Source organism: Coregonus lavaretus, assembly GCF_964263955.1.
Source record: "Coregonus lavaretus genome assembly, contig: HAP1_SCAFFOLD_514, whole genome shotgun sequence".
In the NCBI taxonomy this organism is placed as follows: Eukaryota; Metazoa; Chordata; class Actinopteri; order Salmoniformes; family Salmonidae; genus Coregonus; species Coregonus lavaretus.
Window position 1 is genome coordinate 307,501 of NW_028156187.1, and position 21,990 is coordinate 329,490.

The 21,990-nt window shown below is 46.4% G+C and overlaps 1 protein-coding gene across 1 annotated transcript in view; it reads left to right on the forward strand.

Moving 5' to 3' along the window:
- LOC311126671 (thioredoxin domain-containing protein 11-like) overlaps window positions 1–12,547 on the forward strand; it is a gene marked incomplete at its 3' end in the record, with an annotated part of 18,968 nt that extends 6,421 nt beyond the window's left edge. Inside the window, exons 3-12 of the mRNA XM_084200663.1 lie at window positions 1,932–2,029; window positions 2,814–2,943; window positions 4,026–4,119; window positions 4,459–4,571; window positions 5,385–5,588; window positions 5,722–6,499; window positions 9,193–9,347; window positions 9,701–9,813; window positions 9,991–10,137; window positions 11,848–12,547. Coding sequence (XP_084056789.1) covers window positions 1,932–2,029; window positions 2,814–2,943; window positions 4,026–4,119; window positions 4,459–4,571; window positions 5,385–5,588; window positions 5,722–6,499; window positions 9,193–9,347; window positions 9,701–9,813; window positions 9,991–10,137; window positions 11,848–12,547 — 2,532 coding nt within the window. The remainder of the gene's footprint in view (window positions 1–1,931; window positions 2,030–2,813; window positions 2,944–4,025; window positions 4,120–4,458; window positions 4,572–5,384; window positions 5,589–5,721; window positions 6,500–9,192; window positions 9,348–9,700; window positions 9,814–9,990; window positions 10,138–11,847) is intronic.
- Window positions 12,548–21,990: the final 9,443 nt, after the last annotated feature.

Below are 21,990 nucleotides of genomic sequence, written 5' to 3' on the forward strand. Positions count from 1 at the left end.
GTCAGCCACCAATTGTGCAAGTTCTCCCACTTAAAAAGATGAGAGAGGCCTGTAATTTTCATCATAGGTACACGTCAACTATGACAGACAAAATGAGAAAAAAAAATCCAGAAAATCACATTGTAGGATTTTTAATGAATTTATTTGCAAATTATGGTGGAAAATAAGTATTTGGTCAATAACAAAAGTTTTGTCAATACTTTGTTATATACCCTTTGTTGGCAATGACACAGGTCAAACGTTTTCTGTAAGTCTTCACAAGGTTTTCACACACTGTTGCTGGTATTTTGGCCCATTCCTCCATTCAGATCTCCTCTAGAGCAGTGATGTTTTGGGGCTGTCGCTGGGCAACACGGACTTTCAACTCCCTCCAAAGATTTTCTATGGGGTTGAGATCTGGAGACTGGCTAGGCCACTCCAGGACCTTGAAATGCTTCTTACGAAGCCACTCCTTCGTTGCCCGGGCGGTGTGTTTGGGATCATTGTCATGCTGAAAGACCCAGCCACGTTTCATCTTCAATGCCCTTGCTGATGGAAGGAGGTTTTCACTCAAAATCTCACGATACATGGCCCCATTCATTCTTTCCTTTACATGGATCAGTCGTCCTGGTCCCTTTGCAGAAAAACCGCCCCAAAGCATGATGTTTCCACCCCCATGCTTCACAGTAGGTATGGTGTTCTTTGGATGCAACTCAGCATTCTTTGTCCTCCAAACACGACGAGTTGAGTTTTTACCAAAAAGTTATATTTTGGTTTCATCTGACCATATGACATTCTCCCAATCCTCTTCTGGATCATCCAAATGCACTCTAGCAAACTTCAGACGGGCCTGGACATGTACTGGCTTAAGCAGGGGGACACGTCTTGCACTGCAGGATTTGAGTCCCTGGCGGCGTAGTGTGTTACTGATGGTAGGCTTTGTTACTTTGGTCCCAGCTCTCTGCAGGTCATTCACTAGGTCCCCCCGTGTGGTTCTGGGATTTTTGCTCACCGTTCTTGTGATAATTTTGACCCCACGGGGTGAGATCTTGCGTGGAGCCCCAGATCGAGGGAGATTATCAGTGGTCTTGTATGTCTTCCATTTCCTAATAATTGCTCCCACAGTTGATTTCTTCAAACCAAGCTGCTTACCTATTGGAGATTCAGTCTTCCCAGCCTGGTGCAGGTCTACAATTTTGTTTCTGGTGTCCTTTGACAGCTCTTTGGTCTTGGCCATAGTGGAGTTTGGAGTGTGACTGTTTGAGGTTGTGGACAGGTGTCTTTTATACTGATAACAAGTTCAAACAGGTGCCATTAATACAGGTAACGAGTGGAGGACAGAGGAGCCTCTTAAAGAAGAAGTTACAGGTCTGTGAGAGCCATAAATCTTGCTTGTTTCTAGGTGACCAAATACTTATTTTCCACCATAATTTGCAAATAAATTCATTAAAAATCCTACAATGTGATTTTCTGGATTTTTTTTCCTCAATTTGTCTGTCATAGTTGACGTGTACCTATGATGAAAATTACAGGCCTCTCTCATCTTTTTAAGTGGGAGAACTTGCACAATTGGTGGCTGACTAAATACTTTTTTTCCCCACTGTATAGTCTGGGTGCCAGTCAGTATGGTGATGTATAGTCTGGGTGCCAGTCAGTATGGTGATGTATAGTCTGGGTGCCAGTCAGTATGGTGATGTATAGTCTGGGTGCCAGTCTGTATGGTGATGTATAGTCTGGGTGCCAGTCAGTATGGTGATGTATAGTCTGGGTGCCAGTCTGTATGGTGCTATATAGTCTGGGTGCCAGTCTGTTTCTACTGTAGACAGTACAACTCAATACACCTCAGAGTTACTGTACTAAATTCTGAAGCTGTTTCTAAATGCGCCTCCTTCTCTGTGCAGGTGGTCTGCTGTGGCCTTATTCTTGCTCTGATGTCTGCACTGTTTGTACAGGTGCAGTTTGTGGCAGTGAACTGTTGGTGGAGCCAGGGGAAATGCAGGAAACAGAAGAGCTTCTACCAATACCCTGTCATCCAGCTGTTCTACAAGAGGTAATACAGTCTACTAGTTCTATATCTATACCCTGTTCTACAAGAGGTAATACAGTCTACTAGTTCTATATCTATACCCTGTCATCCACCTGTTCTACAAGAGGTAATACAGTCTACTAGTTCTATATCTATACCCTGTCATCCACCTGTTCTAGAGGAAGGAGATACAGTCTATTCATTTTATATCAAGGGGAAGGAGATGCAGTCTTTTCATTTTATATCAAGGGGAAGGAGATACAGTCTATTCATTTTATATCAAGGGGAAGGAGATACAGTCTATTCATTTTATATCAAGGGGAAGGAGATGCAGTCTATTCATTTTATATCAAGGGGAAGGAGATGTAGTCTATTCATTTTATACCAAGGGGAAGGAGATGCAGTCTATTCATTTTATATCAAGGGGACGGAGATACAGTCTATTCATTTTATATCAAGGGGAAGGAGATGCAGTCTATTCATTTTATGTCAAGGGGAAGGAGATACAGTCTATTCATTTTATATCAAGGGGAAGGAGATGCAGTCTATTCATTTTATATCAAGGGGAAGGAGATGCAGTCTGTTCATTTTATATCAAGGGGAAGGAGATACAGTCTATTCATTTTGCGTCTTGTTTGGTTATTACTCTCTTTGTGATAATATTCTGTTGTGTCCTTTATGAGATATTATTCCCCTCTGTCCATGTATTCTTCATTCTGATCTAAAAGGCTGATTCTACTCCTCCTACTCTGACATGCTCGATACCTAAGACCTGTTGTATCTGTCTGTCCCCTGTCTGTCTCTGGAGGTTTGGCCCTATACATTACAAAGGTCCATTCATGGCTTCCTATGTAGAGAGATTCATCCTGAGAGTCATCACTCCACTGACCTATCTACCATCACGAGCCACACTACAAGACTTTCTGTCTTATCATGAGGTATGAGGTGGGGGGGAGAGGAGGAGGAGGGAGATGCTGGAGGGAGGGAGATGCTGGAGGGAGGGAAGGAGGGAGATGCTGGAGGGAGGGAGGGAGGGAGGGAAGGAGGGAGATGCTGGAGGGAGGGAGATGCTGGAGGGAGGGAGATGCTGGAGGGAGATGCTGGAGGGAGATGCTGGAGGGAGATGCTGGAGGGAGGGAGGGAAGGAGGGAGATGCTGGAGGGAGGGAAGGAGGGAGGGAGATGCTGGAGGGAGGGAGGGAGGGCGATGCTGGAGGGAGGGAGAGAAATAATATGAGTGTTATGCTTTGGGTCTTTCTGTTGTTAGAGAGAAAGACAGAGTTCTATTTAATAATGAGAGTTAATGTCCCAAATAGCACCCTGTTCCCTTTATAGTCCACTACAGAGCTATGGTTAAAAGTAGTACACTATAAAAGGAATAGGGTGCCATTTGGGAGGAGTCCACTAGGTGTGGTGTACCTGTGGGTCAGGTGTGGTGTATGGTATGATGGAGGGTGTTATTGTGTTCAGGAGCCGCTCAGACACTTTCTAGTTTAGTCCTTTCTGTAGTGTCTCTGTGTCTCTCACAATAGACTTCCTGGTTGTTTTGCTAGCAGGGTTTTAGCCTGTAGATATGGTTGTTTTGCTAGCAGGGTTTTAGCCTGTAGATATGGTTGTTTTGCTAGCAGGGTTTTAGCCTGTAGATATGGTTGTTTTGCTAGCAGGGTTTTAGCCTGTAGATATGGTTGTTTTGCTAGCAGGGTTTTAGCCTGTAGATATGGTTGTTTTGCTAGCAGGGTTTTAGCCTGTAGATATGACCTAGATAAAAAGACTTTCTGACATGGCTGACTGCTTCTTCTGTTCATGATCTGTGATGTGACACGTAGGGTTCCAGTACCTTTCCCATAATGCCCAGGTTTTCCACATCCTGTTTGGAGGATTCTCAGAATCGGTAGGGAATCAGCAGGAAATCCAGAATCCTCTAACCAAGGTTTCTGGAAAACCTTTGAATTCTGAGGAAGTTACTAGATTTTTGCAACCCAAGTCACGTTTCATGTCTGTTCTCCCCTCCTGCTTCCCAGCCGGGGGTAGTGGGTTATTTCCAGTTCAACTCTTCTCCTCAGCCTCCCGGCTACATCACATACCTCTCCTCAGCTCTACAGGCCTTGAAGAGAGGTAAGCTAACCTCGACATGCTAACCCCCATGTTGTCCCAATTACTTTCAATTACTTTCCATCTCCTAATATCCTCTCCTTGATGGGAGATGGATACATTTAAGTCCATCTAATCCAGTGTCTCTTTGATAACCGCTACTCGCTGTGTTTTGCCTCTGGAGTAGAACGTCATAGCCATTTGAAATAGAATGAATAGAACAGACTTGGAAGCTCTGCCCGTAGCAAGGCCTGTTCTACTCATTCTAGTTCTGTGACTATAGAAATGAGAAGTTTGCTGGATGAATAAAGGATGAATAAATGAATAGATGAATGAAAGTGTGAGTGTTCTCCCCCGGTGCAGACTTCCGCGGTGTGGTGCGGTTCGGGGTGGTGACCAGTAAACTGGTGGCAGAGTCCATCTCCGTCAGAGATGACCAGACCATCTACCTGCACCGACACTTCAACTCCTCACTGGTCAGTCAACACACACACACCCCTGTCTACCGACACTTCAACTCCTCACTGGTCAGTCAACACACACACACCCCTGTCTACCGACACTTCAACTCCTCACTGGTCAGTCAACACACACACACCCCTGTCTACCGACACTTCAACTCCTCACTGGTCAGTCAACACACACACACCCCTGTCTACCGACACTTCAACTCCTCACTGGTCAGTCAACACACACACACCCCTGTCTACCGACACATCAACTCCTCATTGGTCAGTCAACACACACACCCCTGTCTACCGACACTTCAACTCCTCATTGGTCAGTCAACACACACACACCCCTGTCTACCGACACATCAACTCCTCATTGGTCAGTCAACACACACACCCCTGTCTACCGACACATCAACTCCTCATTGGTCAGTCAACACACACACACCCCTGTCTACCGACACTTCAACTCATCATTGGTCAGTCAACACACACACACCCCTGTCTACCGACACATCAACTCCTCATTGGTCAGTCAACACACACACCCCTGTCTACCGACACATCAACTCCTCATTGGTCTCTCCCTCTCCCCCATCCCCTGTCTCTCCCTCTCTCCCCCATCTCCTCCCTTCCCCATCCGTCTCCCCCTTTCTCCTCCCTCCTCCCTCCCCCTCTCTCCCCCGTCTCATCTCTCCCCCATCCCGTCTCCTCCTCTCTCCTCCCTCCCCATCCCCTGTCTCCCCCTCTCTCCCCTGTCTCCTCCCTCCCCCCATTCCGTCTCCTCCTCTCTCCTCCCTCCCCCCATCCCCTGTCTCCCCCTCTCTCCCCCCTCAGATCTTCCCTAGTTGGGAGCGAAACTTCACCTCTGAGGGCATCTGTTCCTGGGTCTTCGAGCACCGCGAGACCGTGCTCCAATGGCTGCAGCCGCCTGGCGCTAAGTCCCGCCTCCTGGAGCAGGAACTGACCAAAGGCCCTGCCCTCCTGCTCTTCCTGCCCCACAATCCCCTGGGGCCCGGCCCCGACCCGCTGCTGACGCAGGTGAGTCACCACGACAACAACAACGACCTTTACAACCAACAACCACTACTACAACTACTATAAAAACATTTTATATTTTTATGTGATTTTTATATCCACATTAATTTAACTCTTCGACCCCGCCCCCTTCTAGATTGCAGACATTGCGGTTCGCTACCATTCCTGTAACAACTCCCCTCACCACCACCCCTCTGACCACTACTACAGTGGACCCTCCCAGCCCCTGTCCACCCCTCTCTGCTGCCTCTCAGTGGTTCTTCCCGGGCCACACCCCCTCCCAGGCTCCACCTCCAGGGTTTGTGAGCTTTGTCTCAACCAGTCCCAGTCCAACCCGGGTCGCTCTCCCCGCTGCACCTTCCCCTCCCAGACATCAGGTGGTGCTGTCGTGCTCCAGTCCTACCTCAGACGATGCTGTCTACCTGTTGCTGTGACGGCGACGGCAACGACGGTTTCCTGTAGTAACATCCTGAGTAGCTACAGCCCGTCGTCAGGTCGCTATAGTGCCTGTTGTAGAACTCTGGGACAGCTAGGGGCTTCCCGGCCCCCACAGCAGGGGCTAGGGCTAGACAATGAGGGGCTAGGGACACCCCCTCCCTCACCACCCTCCTCCCATGACTCCTCCCCATCCTCTCAGGACCAGGAAGTAAGTGGGATTAAAGGGCTGCGTTGTCGGACCAATAAGACTCTCAGGTTCTATGTCCTGGACTCCGCCCTCCACTGGCCGCTGGCGGTGCGTCTCGGGGCGCTAGGCAACAACGAGATGGGTGGCGGCAGCCGGGGGGAGTTAGGAGGGTTGCTAGGCAACGGGACCAGTGATGGCGCACGGTCGTTTGCGACCATCGTGAACCTGAAGGATGAGGTGCACTACGTTCTGGACCACAGAGGGACCGCTACTGTTACGGAGTCACTGGGTAAGACTGGGGAGTTACTGGGTCAACTATCTACTGTTACAGAGTCACTGGGTAAGACTGGGGAGTTACTGGGTCAACTATCTACTGTTACGGAGTCACTGGGTAAGACTGGGGAGTTACTGGGTCAACTATCTACTGTTACAGAGTCACTGGGTAAGACTGGGGAGTTACTGGGTCAACTATCTACTGTTACGGAGTCACTGGGTAAGACTGGGGAGTTACTGGGTAAACTATCTACTGTTACGGAGTCACTGGGTAAGACTGGGGAGTTACTGGGTCAACTATCTACTGTTACGGAGTCACTGGGTAAGACTGGGGAGTTACTGGGTCAACTATCTACTGTTACGGAGTCACTGGGTAAGACTGGGGAGTTACTGGGTCAACTATCTACTGTTACAGAGTCACTGGGTAAGACTGGGGAGTTACTGGGTCAACTATCTACTGTTACGGAGTCACTGGGTAAGACTGGGGAGTTACTGGGTCAACTATCTACTGTTACGGAGTCACTGGGTAAGACTGGGGAGTTACTGGGTCAACTATCTACTGTTACGGAGTCACTGGGTAAGACTGGGGAGTTACTGGGTCAACTATCTACTGTTACGGAGTCACTGGGTAAGACTGGGGAGTTACTGGGTCAACTATCTACTGTTACGGAGTCACTGGGTAAGACTGGGGAGATACTGGGTCAACTATATACTGTTACGGAGTCACTGGGTAAGACTGGGGAGTTACTGGGTCAACTATCTACTGTTACGGAGTCACTGGGTAAGACTGGGGAGTTACTGGGTCAACTATCTACTGTTACGGAGTGACTGGGTAAGACTGGGGAGTTACTGGGTCAACTATCTACTGTTATGGAGTCCCTGGGGAGTTACTGGGTCAACTATCTACTGTTACGGAGTGACTGGGTAAGACTGGGGAGTTACTGGGTCAACTATCTACTGTTACGGAGTCACTGGGTAAGACTGGGGAGTTACTGGGTCAACTATCTACTGTTACGGAGTCACTGGGTAAGACTGGGGAGTTACTGGGTCAACTATCTACTGTTACGGAGTCACTGGGTAAGACTGGGGAGTTACTGGGTCAACTATCTACTGTTACAGAGTCACTGGGTAAGACTGGGGAGTTACTGGGTCAACTATCTACTGTTACGGAGTCACTGGGTAAGACTGGGGAGTTACTGGGTCAACTATCTACTGTTACGGAGTCACTGGGTAAGACTGGGGAGTTACTGGGTCAACTATCTACTGTTACGGAGTCACTGGGTAAGACTGGGGAGTTACTGGGTCAACTATCTACTGTTACGGAGTCACTGGGTAAGACTGGGGAGTTACTGGGTCAACTATCTACTGTTACGGAGTCACTGGGTAAGACTGGGGAGATACTGGGTCAACTATATACTGTTACGGAGTCACTGGGTAAGACTGGGGAGTTACTGGGTCAACTATCTACTGTTATGGAGTCCCTGGGGAGTTACTGGGTCAACTATCTACTGTTACGGAGTCACTGGGTAAGACTGGGGAGTTACTGGGTCAACTATCTACTGTTACGGAGTCACTGGGTAAGACTGGGGAGTTACTGGGTCAACTATCTACTGTTACGGAATCACTGGGTAAGACTGGGGAGTTACTGGGTCAACTATCTACTGTTACGGAGTCACTGGGTAAGACTGGGGAGTTACTGGGTCAACTATCTACTGTTACGGAGTCACTGGGTAAGACTGGGGAGTTACTGGGTCAACTATCTACTGTTACGGAGTCACTGGGTAAGACTGGGGAGTTACTGGGTCAACTATCTACTGTTACGGAGTCACTGGGTAAGACTGGGGAGTTACTGGGTCAACTATCTACTGTTACGGAGTCACTGGGTAAGACTGGGGAGTTACTGGGTCAACTATCTACTGTTACGGAGTCACTGGGTAAGACTGGGGAGATACTGGGTCAACTATATACTGTTACGGAGTCACTGGGTAAGACTGGGGAGTTACTGGGTCAACTATCTACTGTTATGGAGTCCCTGGGGAGTTACTGGGTCAACTATCTACTGTTACGGAGTCACTGGGTAAGACTGGGGAGTTACTGGGTCAACTATCTACTGTTACGGAGTCACTGGGTAAGACTGGGGAGTTACTGGGTCAACTATCTACTGTTACGGAATCACTGGGTAAGACTGGGGAGTTACTGGGTCAACTATCTACTGTTACGGAGTCACTGGGTAAGACTGGGGAGTTACTGGGTCAACTATCTACTGTTACGGAGTCACTGGGTAAGACTGGGGAGTTACTGGGTCAACTATCTACTGTTACGGAGTCACTGGGTAAGACTGGGGAGTTACTGGGTCAACTATCTACTGTTACGGAGTCACTGGGTAAGACTGGGGAGTTACTGGGTCAACTATCTATTGTTACAGAGTCACTGGGTAAGACTGGGGAGTTACTGGGTCAACTATGTAGTAGGCAACAGACCTGGTTTTAAATACCATTTGAAATAATTTCAAATTCTGCAGCTGTGCTCGATTGAGCTTCCCTGGCTTAATGGACCAATAGAAAAGTCCTGAAACTACAAACCCCACCCATCTGGCACTCCAGGCAGGCTAAAGCAAAGTATTTGAAAGATTGCTAGTAGTATTTGAACCCAGGTCTGGTCTAGGGAAAGTAGCCAGCTTTACCCCCGTGTGTCTTCTTGGCCCTCCAGAGATGTTCATCAGGAACTTCAGCACCCCCCACAGCCCACTGCAGAGACGCCTGGTGGGGAGGAGGGATGAGGAGAGGGAGAGGCCCCAGAAGAGACCCCTCATCTCAGAACTAACCACCACCTCCTTCCTCAGTAATGTCATGGATCCTCACAGGGTGGGTGAGAGAGAGGAGGAGAGGGGGAGAGAGAGAGAGAGAGAGAGAGAGGGCGAACGAGGAGGAGGAGGAGGAGAGGGCGAAGGAGGAGGAGAGGAGGGGGAGGAGGGAGAGAGGGAGAGACCCTCACCCCCACCTCACACTGGTTTAACATCATAACTGTGTGATGTGGTTTGACAGACTTGTACTGGTCTTTAAAGACATGTCTTAGTTCTAATTATTCACTTCAGTTTAGACTGGTTTCTGGTTTCTGGAATGGACATTGGTTATGGCTATAAAAAGGCTATGGTAATGGCTTTTCTTCATGAATGTGATAAAATGACTTCCTGTTTTCCATGTTGTGTGTTCTCCAGGACGTGCTGCTGTTCTACTACAGCCAGTGGTGTGGCTACTGCTCTGTTCTAAACCATGTCATCATCCAGCTGGCTAGAATGTTCCATGGAAACAGCACCGTCACCATCGCCAGGTAGGGCTGGCTGGCTGGCTGGCTGGGTTTTGTTTCTATTTTGTGACGTAATGCTGAGTTGGGTTGTTGTATTGATTTCTGTTTTTATTGAGTTTTTTTTGTTTTGTTTTTTCAACTGTTTTAAAGTTAAACATCCTGTAGTAACAGGATGTGACGTCATACTGTCTCTGTGTGTAGGGTGAACGTGGCGCGTAACGACCTGCCGTGGGAGTTCATGGTGGATCACTTCCCCTCTGTCCTCCTGTTCCCCAGACACAGGTCAGATAGAACACACCCCTGTATGTACCATTACCTACTCAGACAGGTCAGACAGAACACACCCCTGTATGTACCATTACCTACTCAGACAGGTCAGATAGAACACACCCCTGTATGTACCATTACCTACTCAGACAGGTCAGACAGAACACACCCCTGTATGTACCATTACCTACTCAGACAGGTCAGACAGAACACACCCCTGTATGTACCATTACCTACTCAGACAGGTCAGACAGAACACACCCCTGTATGTACCATTACCTACTCAGACAGGTCAGACAGAACACACCCCTGTATGTACCATTACCTAGTCAGACAGAACACACCCCTGTATGTACCATTACCTACTCAGACAGGTCAGACAGAACACACCCCTGTATGTACCATTACCTACTCAGACAGGTCAGATAGAACACACCCCTGTATGTACCATTACCTACTCAGACAGGTCAGACAGAACACACCCCTGTATGTACCATTACCTACTCAGACAGGTCAGACAGAACACACCCCTGTATGTACCATTACCTACTCAGACAGGTCAGACAGAACACACCCCTGTATGTACCATTACCTACTCAGACAGGTCAGACAGAACACCCCCCTGTATGTACCATTACCTAGTCAGACAGAACACACCCCTGTATGTACCATTACCTACTCAGACAGGTCAGACAGAACACACCCCTGTATGTACCATTACCTACTCAGACAGGTCAGACAGAACACACCCCTGTATGTACCATTACCTACTCAGACAGGTCAGATAGAACACACCCCTGTATGTACCATTACCTACTCAGACAGGTCAGATAGAACACACCCCTGTATGTACCATTACCTACTCAGACAGGTCAGATAGAACACACCCCTGTATGTACCATTACCTACTCAGACAGGTCAGATAGAACACACCCCTGTATGTACCATTACCTACTCAGACAGGTCAGACAGAACACACCCCTGTATGTACCATTACCTACTCAGACAGGTCAGACAGAACACACCCCTGTATGTACCATTACCTACTCAGACAGGTCAGATAGAACACACCCCTGTATGTACCATTACCTACTCAGACAGGTCAGACAGAACACACCCCTGTATGTACCATTACCTACTCAGACAGGTCAGATAGAACACACCCCTGTATGTACCATTACCTACTCAGACAGGTCAGACAGAACACACCCCTGTATGTACCATTACCTACTCAGACAGGTCAGATAGAACACACCCCTGTATGTACCATTACCTACTCAGACAGGTCAGACAGAACACACCCCTGTATGTACCATTACCTACTCAGACAGGTCAGACATTGTCTGTTGTTGAACACACTGTTCTCTTTGTACTAAACAAGACATGTTGGCTATGATTCACTAATATGTAAAGATATCCCACAGTCTCTCACTAATATGTAAAGATATCCCACAGTCTCTCACTAATATGTAAAGATATCCCACAGTCTCTCACTAATATGTAAAGATATCCCACAGTCTCTCACTAATATGTAAAGATATCCCACAGCCTCTCACTAATATGTAAAGATATCCCACAGTCTCTCACTAATATGTAAATATATCCCACAGCCTCTCACTAATATGTAAAGATATCCCACAGCCTCTCACTAATATGTAAAGATATTCCACCGCCTCACTAATATGTAAAGATATCCCACAGCCTCTCACTAATATGTAAAGATATTCCACCGCCTCACTAATATGTAAAGATATCCCACAGCCTCTCATGCCTTATTTAGTTTGACTAACTAGTCTTATGTTACTTCCTGCCGCTCTTCGTCCTTAGGAAACACCTGTCCGTGAAGTTCCCGGAGGACACTCCCATCACTCTCCCCAACCTATTACGTTTCATCCTGAAGCACTCCGACTCCGCCCACCAGCCAATGAAAGCAGAAGGATCCGACCCTAACCCTCAGGTTCTCCTCAAGGCGGAGTTCCGCGCTCTACAAGGAGAAGTCCAAACATTACACCGTGCACGCCAGCGCCTCTCCAACCAATTGGCCCAGCTATGGCGAGACAACCGGCGGTTATCCTTCGACGCCGTGGCCCTGGAGACCCACAATGCACTGCTTCAGTCCCAGAATGGCGAGTTGCAGCGTGAGAGGCTGAGCCTAGTGGAGCAGCACAGGGAGAAGAGTCGTCAGTTAGGGGAGGCAGTCAGGAGGCTACAGGAACTAGCAGATGCATCAGAGAACCTTCTCACTGAGAACACACTGCTGAGGGTCTTACTGGGAGCCCTGAGAGCCAGGGAGACGGAGAGAGGGGAGGAGGAGAGAGGGGTGGGGGTGGGGGAGGAGGAGAGAGGGGTGGAGGAGGAGGAGGAGACAGGGGAGGAGGAGGAGAGAGGGGAGGAGGAGGAGGAGGAGAGAGGGGAGGAGGAGAGAGAGGAGGAGGAGGAGGAGGAGGAGGAGGAGGAGACGGGGGTGGAGAGGAGTTATATGGCATCTTGACGGAGGAGGAGAACACACTGCTGAGGGTCCTACTGGGAGCCCTGAGGGAGGAGGAGAGGAGTTATATGGCCTCTTGACGGAGGAGGAGAACACACTGCTGAGGGTCCTACTGGGAGCCCTGAGGGAGGAGGAGAGGAGTTATATGGCCTCTTGACGGAGAGGGGGCATGTCATGCCATGTACTGCTGGTAGAACGGGAGCAGGAGAGAGGAAAGAGATGGAGAAGAGCCGATGAATCACAGCCTCTTCACAATACGGGGCCCTGACAGATGGAGGGAGACCAGATGAATCACAGCCTCTTCACAATACGGGGCCCTGACAGATGGAGCCTCTTCACAATACGGGGCCTTGACAGATGGAGGGAGACCAGATGAATCACAGCCTCTTCACAATACGGGGGCCCTGACAGATGGAGGGAGACCAGATGAATCAGAGCTTCCTATAGGAAGGAGGAGACAGCAGCTTTATAACCAGGATGTCCTTGGGGGAGGGAAAGAAAGAAAGAAAGAAAGAAAGAAAGAAAGAAAGAAAGAAAGAAAGAAAGAAAGAAAGAAAGAAAGAAAGAAAGAAAGAAAGAAAGAAAAAGAAAGAAAGAGGGGTAAAGGACATGATACTACAGAGAGAGGGTGCAGAAGAACAAGATAACTGTAAAATGTGTTGTAGATGACGTCTCTAAGCTCCGGACTTAGAATGTGTGGAACACTCTAGAATGTCCAGTGCCAACTCTATAATCAAAGGGCTAGCGGTCTAGGAGAAGGTTCGGGCCGTATCACAGAGAGAAACAAATACATGTCAAACGGGTAGTTGGTGACATGGAACTAAGCTCCATGGGCCGTTGAACACTATATAAATACGTCCCAAATGGCACCCTATTCCCTATGTAGTGCAAATGCTTGTATAGCTAATAGGGTGCCATTTGGTACATAACCCTAGATGAGTTTAGTAGTTGTCTTCTAAAGCCTTCTCGTTGGTTTTTATCATCAAGGAGCACCAAGTGAATTCTCCATACAGAATGTGTATTTGTTTTTGTTCATTGGTTAAATTAATCTATTTTTACAAGAATCGCTAGAAATACGTCTAGTTCTATGTAACATTAATTCAGGTATGAAGATGAAGATGCAGCTGTTTACGTGTGAAATATTGCACCGATTTTTACTGATTAAAATGTTTAATTTAATCAACCGCGTTGTGAACTATTCGTTTTCTTCAGACCCGTATTTAATACATTTGAAGTGGCGCGACTCTCGCTCACAGTTAGAATCGTGACGCAATGGCCTTCACCCGACGGCCAATAGGATTGCTGGTTGCATCTCGTCTGACATTGGTTGAGCAGCTTCTACTTCGCGCCTACCTTCTTCAGTATATACATTATTTTACTGCAGATTGTCTGCTCAAAGAATCCCTCGTCTCTGAGTAGAACCTAGTCAATATGGACAGTAGAGGGCGCCACATGTCTGTAAAATCAGTTGGCCAGTGGTGAGACACGCTCACACACAACTATATATATATTTTGACCATGTAGCTCAGTTGGTTGAGCATTCGATTCCCACTGGGGGGCCAGTAAAAAAAAACATATATATAAATAAAAAGAATGATGTATGCACTCACTAAACTGTAAGTCGCTCTGGATAAGAGCGTCTGCTAAATGACTAAAATGTAAATGTATGTGTGTATATATATATATATACATACATACATACATACATACATACATACAGTGAGGGGAAAAAAGTATTTGATCCCCTGCTGATTTTGTACGTTTGCCCACTGACAAAGAAATGATCAGTCTATAATTTTAATGGAAGGTTTATTTGAACAGTGAGAGACAGAATAACAACAAAAAAATCCAGAAAAACTAATGTTATAAATTGATTTGCATTTGAATGAGGGAAATAAGTATTTGACCCCCTCTCAATCAGAAAGATTTCTGGCTCCCAGATGTCTTTTATATAGGTAACGAGCTGAGATTAGGAGCACACTCTTAAAGGGAGTGCTCCTAATCTCAGCTTGTTACCTGTATAAAAGACACCTGTCCACAGAAGCAAACAATCAATCAGATTCCAAACTCTCCACCATGGCCAAGACCAAAGAGCTCTCCAAGGATGTCAGGGACAAGATTGTAGACCTACACAAGGCTGGAATGGGCTACAAGACCATCGCCAAGCAGCTTGGTGAGAAGGTGACAACAGTTGGTGCGATTATTCGCAAATGGAAGAAACACAAAATAACTGTCAATCTCCCTTGGATTGGGGCTCCATGCAAGATCTCACCTTGTGGAGTTGCAATGATCATGAGAACGGTGAGGAATCAGCCCAGAACTACACGGGAGGATCTTGTCAATGATCTCAAGGCAGCTGGGACCATAGTCACCAAAAAAACTATTGGTAACACACTACGCCGTGAAGGACTGAAATCCTGCAGCGCCCGCAAGGTCCCCCTGCTCAAGAAAGCACATATACAGGGCCGTCTGAAGTTTGCCAATGAACATCTGAATGATTCAGAGGAGAACTGGGTGAAAGTGTTGTGGTCAGGTGAGACCAAAATTGAGCTCTTTGGCATCAACTCAACTCGCCATGTTTGGAGGAGGAGGAATGCTGCCTATGACCCCAAGAACACCATCCCCACCGTCAAACATGGAGGTGGAAACATTATGCTTTGGGGGTGTTTTTCTGCTAAGGGGACAGGACAACTTCACCGCATCAAAGGGACGATGGACAGGGCCATGTACCGTCAAATATTGGGTGAGAACCTCCTTCCCTCAGCCAGGGCATTGAAAATGGGTCGTGGATGGGTATTCCAGCATGACAATGACCCAAAACACACGGCCAAGGCAACAAAGGAGTTGCTCAAGAAGAAGCACATTAAAGGTCCTGGAGTGGCCTAGCCAGTCTCCAGACCTTAATTCCATAGAAAATCTGTAGAGGGAGCTGAAGGTTTGAGTTGCCAAACGTCAGCCTCGAAACCTTAATGACTTGTAGAAGATCTGCAAAGAGGAGTGGGACAAAATCCCTCCTGAGATGTGTGCAAACCTGGTGGCCAACTACAAGAAACGTCTGACCTCTAGGGTTTTGCCACCAAGTACTAAGTAATGTTTTGCAGAGGGGTCAAATACTTATTTCCCTCATTAAAATGCAAATCAATTTATAACATTTTTGACATGCGTTGTTCTGGATTTTTGTTGTTGTTATTCTGTCTCTCACTGTTCAAATAAACCTACCATTAAAATTATAGACTGATCATGTCTTTGTCAGTGGGCAAACGTACAAAATCAGCAGGGGATCAAATACTTTTCCCCCTCACTGTATGTATGTATATATATATATATATATATATATATATATATATATATATATATATATATATATATATATATATATATATATATATATTAATATACACAGACATACAGTACCAGTCAATAGTTTGGACACACCAACTCATTCAAGGGTTTTTCTTTATTTTTTACATTGTAGAATAATAGTGAAGAGATCAAAACTATGAAATAACATGTAGTAACCAAAAAAGTGTTAAACAAATCAAAATATATTTGAGATTCTTCAAATAGCCACCGTTTGTCTTGATGACAGCGTTGCACACTCTTGGCATTCTCTCAACCAGCTTCACCTGGAATGCTTTTCCAACAGTCTTGAAGGAGTTCTCACATATGCTGAGCACTTGTTGGCTGCTTTTCCTTCACTCTGCCGTCCGACTAATCCAAACCATCTCAATTGGATTGAGGTCGGGGGATTGTGGAAGCCAGGTCATCTGATGCAGCACTCCATCACTCTCCTTCTTGGTAAAATAGCCCTTACACAGCCTGGAGGTGTGTTGGGTCATTGTCCTGTTGAAAAACAAATGATAGTCCCACTAAGCCCAAACCAGATGGGATGGCCTCCTTGTAGCTCAGTTGGTAGAGCATGGCGCTTGCAATGCCAGGGTTGTGGGTTAGTTTCCCACGGGGGGCCAGTATGAAAAATGTATGCACTCACTAACTGTAAGTCGCTCTGGATAAGAGCGTCTGCTAAAATGGCGTATTGCTGCAGAATGCTGTGGTAGCCATGCTGATTAAGTGTTCCTTGAATTCTAAATAAATCACAGTGTCACCAGCAAAGCACCCCCACACCATAACACCTCCTCCTCCATGCTTTACGGGGGGAACTACACATGCAGAGATCATCCGTTCACCCACACTGCGTCTCACAAAGAACCAAAAATCTCCAATTTGGACTCCAGACCAAAGGACACATTTCCACCGGTCCAATGTCCATTGCTCGTGTTTCTTGGCCCAAGCAGGTGTCTTCTTCTTATTGGAGTCCTTTAGTAGTGGTTTCTTTGCAGCAATTCGACCATGAGGGCCTGATTCAAACAGTCCCATCTGAACAGTTGATGTTGAGATGTGTCTGTGACTTGAACTCTGTGAATCATTTATTTGGCCTGCAATTTCTGAGGCTGGTAACTCTAATGAACTTATCCTCTGCAGCAGAGGTAACTCTGGGTCTTCCTTTCCTGTGGCGGTCCTCATGAGAGCCAGTTTCATCATAGCGCTTGATGGTTTTTGCAACTGCACTTTAAGAAACTTTCAAAGTTCTTGAAATGTTCCGTATTGACTGACCTTCATATCTTAAAGTAATGATGGACTGTTGTTTCTCTTCGCTTACTTGAGCTGTTTTTGCCATAATATGGACTTGGTCTTTTACCAAATAGGGCTATCTTCTGTATACACCCCTACCTTATCAGAACACAACTGCTTGGCTCAAACGCATTAAGAAGGAGAGAAATTCCACAAATTAACTTTTAAGAAGGTAGCTCAGCTGGTAGAGCACGGCGCTTGTAACGCCAAGGTAGTGGGTTCGATCCCCGGGACCACCCATACACAAAAAAATGTATGCACGCATGACTGTAAGTCGCTTTGGATAAAAGCGTCTGCTAAATGGCATATTATATTATTATATATATATAAGCTGGTTGAGAGAATGCCAAGAGTGTGCAAAGCTGTCATCAAGGCAAAGGGTGGCTATTTGAAGAATCTCAAATATAAAATATATTTTGATTTTTGTAACGTTTTTTTTTTTTTGTTATTTCATAGTTTTGATGTCTTCACTATTATTATACAATGTAGAAAATAGTAAAAAATAAAGAAAAACCCTTGAATGAGTAGGTGTGTCCAAACTTTTGACTGGTAGTGTGTGATATATATATATATATATATATATTGCCCTCCACAATTACTGGCACCCCTGTTTAAGATGTGGTCGAGGACTTCCAAAAATTCTCCTTTTTTTTTTTTAAACAGCATAGAACCCAAATGCAAAAAAAGAGAAAAATCCAACCTTTTATTTAAGTACATTACTTTGGTGTAAAAAAAAAAATCACACATTTAGATTTTTTTTTTTTTTTGAAATCATGTGTCCCACAATTATTGGCACCCCTGATGTTAATACTTTGTACAACCCCCTTTTGCCAACAAGACAGCACTTAATCTCCTCCTATAACATTTCACAAGATTGGAGAACACAGAGAGAGGGATCTTTGACCATTCTTCTTTGCACAATCTTTCTAGATCATCCAGTGTCCTGGGTCCTCTCTTATGCACTCTCCTCTTTAGCTCGCCCCACAGGTTTTCGATTGGGTTGAGGTCTGGGGACTGAGATGGCCATGGGAGGACCTTGAGTTTGTGACTGCTGAACCATTTTTGTGTAGATTTTGCCACATGTTTTGGATCATTATCCTGCTGAAAGACCCAATGACGACCCATCTTCAGCTTTCTGGCAGAGGCCATCAGGTTTTTATTTAAAATGTCCTGGTAGTTCAAAGCGTTCATAATGCCATGCACCCTAACAAGGTTCCCAGGGCCTTTGGAAGAGAAACAGGCCCACAGCATCACAGATCCTCCACCATACTTCACGGTGGGCATGAGGTGCTTTTCGGCATACTCATCTTTTGTTTTACGCCAGACCCACTTAGAGTGTTTGTTGCCAAAAAGCTCAATCTTAGTCTCATCTGACCAAAGCACACGATCCCAGTTGAAGTCCCAGTGCCGCTTAGCAAACTCCAGACGTTTACGTTTGTGAGTGTTAGTGAGAAAAGGCTTTTTCCTTGCATGCCTCCCAAACGGCTTGTTGGCATGTAGAGAGCGTCTGATGGTTGTTTTGGAGACTTTGTGACCCCAAGATGCCACTCTTTGATGCAATTCTGTGACAGTGAGCTTAGGACTTTTTTTTACTTCTCTTACCATCCTCCTCACTGTGCGTTGTGGCAAGATAAACTTGGGACCTCTTCCAGCCTTGTTTGTCACTGTTCCAGTTGTTTTAAACTTCTTAATGATTCCTCTGACTGTAGATACGGGCAAGTTAAGGCGAGTGGCTATTTTCTTGTAGCCATTGCCTGACTTATGAAGGTCGACACAAATCTGCCTTACTTGAATGGTGTGTTCTCTTGTCTTTGCCATGTTGACAAATGGGTAAGAGAATTAGGCCTCTGTGTCACGTCATATTTATACCCCAGGGAAACAGGAAGTCATTAATTACTAATTAAAAGTTCCTAGATACCCTGACCAACTTTAGCAACTACAGAAAAATCTATTTAAAAAAAAAATCAATAAAAATTTTCAGCGGAATTGTTAGGGGTGCCAATAATTGTGGGACACATGATTTCAAGTATTTTTTTTTCTAAATGTGTGATAATTTTTTTTAACCACCAAAGTAATGTACTTAAATAAAAGGTTGGATTTTTCTATTTTTTTGCATTTGGGTTCTATGTTGTTTAAAAAAAAGGAGGTGTATATATAGATATAATTCAGCAAAAAAAGAAACGTCCTCTCTCTGTCAACTGCATTTATTTTCAGCAAACTTAACGTGTAAATATTTGTATGAACATAACAAGATTCAACAACTGAGACATAAACTGAACAAGTTCCACAGACATGTGACTAACAGAAATTGAATAATATGTCTCTGAACAAAGTGGGGGTCAAAATCTAAAGTAACAGTCAGTATCTGGTGTGGCCACCAGCTGCATTAAGTACTGCAGTGCATCTCCTCCTCATGGACTGCACCAGATTTGCCAGTTCTTGCTGTGAGATGTTACGCCACTCTTCCACGAAGGCACTTGCAAGTTCCTGGACATTTCTGGGGGGAATGGCCCTAGCCCTCACCCTCCGATCCAACAGGTCAGTGGGATTGAGATCTGGGCTCTTCGCTGGCCATGGCAGAGCACTGACATTCCTGTCTTGCTGGAAATCACGCACAGAACGTGCAGTATGGCTGGTGGCATTTTCATGCTGGAGGGTCATGTCAGGATGAGCCTGCAAGAAGGGTACCACATGAGGAAGGAGGATGTCTTCCCTGTAACGCACAGCGTTGAGATTGCCTGCAATGACAACAAGCTCAGTCCGATGATGCTGTGACACACCGCCCCAGACCATGACGGACACTCCACCTCCAAATCGATCCCGCTCCAGAGTACAGGCCAAGGTGTAACTCATTCCTTCGACGATAAACGCAAACGCGAACCCGAACATCACCCCTGGTGAGACAAAACCGTGACTCGTCAGTAAAGAGCACTTTTTGCCAGTCCTGTCTGGTCCAGCGACGGTGGGTTTGTGCCCATAGGCGACGTTGTTGCCAGTGATGTCTGGTGAGGACCTGCCTTAAAACAGGCCTACAAGCCCTCAGTCCAGCCTCTCTCAGCTTATTGCGGACAGTCTGAGCACTGACGGAGGGATTGTGCGTTCCTGGTGTAACTCGGGCAGTTGTTGTTGCCATTCTGTACCTGTCCCACAGGTGTGATGTTCGGATGTACCGATCCTGTGCAGGTGTTGTTACACGTGGTCTGCCACTGTGAGGACGATCAGCTGTCCGTCCTGTCTCCCTGTAGCGCTGTCTTATGCGTCTCACAGTACGGACATTGCAATTTATTGCCAAAGGCACATTCACGCAGATGAGCAGGGACCCTGGGCATCTTTCTTTTGGTGTTTTTGAAACAGTCCAAAACTGAGAGGTGCTGGATACTGTTCCGGGCAGGATCCAGCTCAAATATGATGATCTCAATGATGATCTCAATTAATAAACCAACGCCACACAACCATATGCTAATGAACGCCACCATTTAATGGGTCAAATTCACAACCCTTTTTCTGGTTCCGTCTCTTTCTTTCTCTCTCGCTCTCTTTCTCCTGTGCTAATTGCTGTGTGTCTTGGTCTTTGATAGAGGGGCTCTGGTAAAATGTGTAGACATCATTGCCCAGGAAAAGCTGAGTGAGTGAGTGTGTATCATTGCTAATAGACCAGACACTAACTAGAGGCAAGAGACAGAACTAGTCTGTTTGGTAACATCGCTAATAGACCAGATGCTAACTAGAGGCAAGAGACAGAACTAGTCTGTTTGGTAACATCGCTAACAGACCAGACACTAACTAAAGTCTATTAATCTAAAGTGGAAGTTGGGAGAGTTATATGTTTCAGTGAAACGTGAGGGAGGCCCCGCTCTCTCGCTTTCCCAGATGCTTAGTTAATTTCATTCCGATCTCCTTTGCATTGTAGCCACTGTAGCCATTTTCTGTAGCCTGTCAACTATGTGTCTGTCTATCCCTGTTCTCTCCTCTCTCTGCACAGGCCACACAAACGCTTCACACCGCGTGTCTGCTGCCACTAATCTGGTGGTCCCTGCGCGCACGTGGAGTTCCAGGTCTCCGGCAGCCTCTGGAACTGCCGTTCTGCGGCCAACAAGGCAGAGTTCATCTCAGCCTATGCCACCCTCCAGTCCCTCGACTTCTTGGCGCTGACGGAAACATGGATTACCACAGAAAACACTGCTACTCCTACTGCTCTTTCCTCGTCTGACCATGTGTTCTCGCATACCCCGAGAGCATCTGGTCAGCGCGGCGGTGGCACAGGAATCCTCATCTCTCCCAAGTGGATATTCTCTCTTTTCCCCCTGACCCATCTGTCTATCTCCTCATTTGAATTCCATGCTGTCACAGTCACTAGCCCATTCAAGCTTAACATCCTTGTCATTTATCGCCCTCCAGGTTCCCTTGGAGAGTTCATCAATGAGCTTGACGCCTTGATAAGTTCCTTTCCTGAGGATGGCTCACCCCTCACAGTTCTGGGTGACTTTAACCTTCCTACGTCTGCCTTTGACTCATTTCTCTCTGCCTCCTTCTTTCCACTCCTTTCCTCTTTTGACCTCACCCTCACACCGTCCCCCCCTACTCACAAGGCAGGCAATACGCTTGACCTCATCTTTACTAGATGCTGTTCTTCTACTAATCTCACTGCAACTCCCCTCCATGTCTCCGACCACTACTTCATATCCTTTTCTCTCTCGCTCTCCTCAACACTACTCACTCTGCCCCTACTCAGATGGTAATGTGCCGTCGCAACCTTCGCTCTCTCTCTCCCGCTACTCTCTCCTCTTCCATCCTATCATCTCTGCTAAATCCTT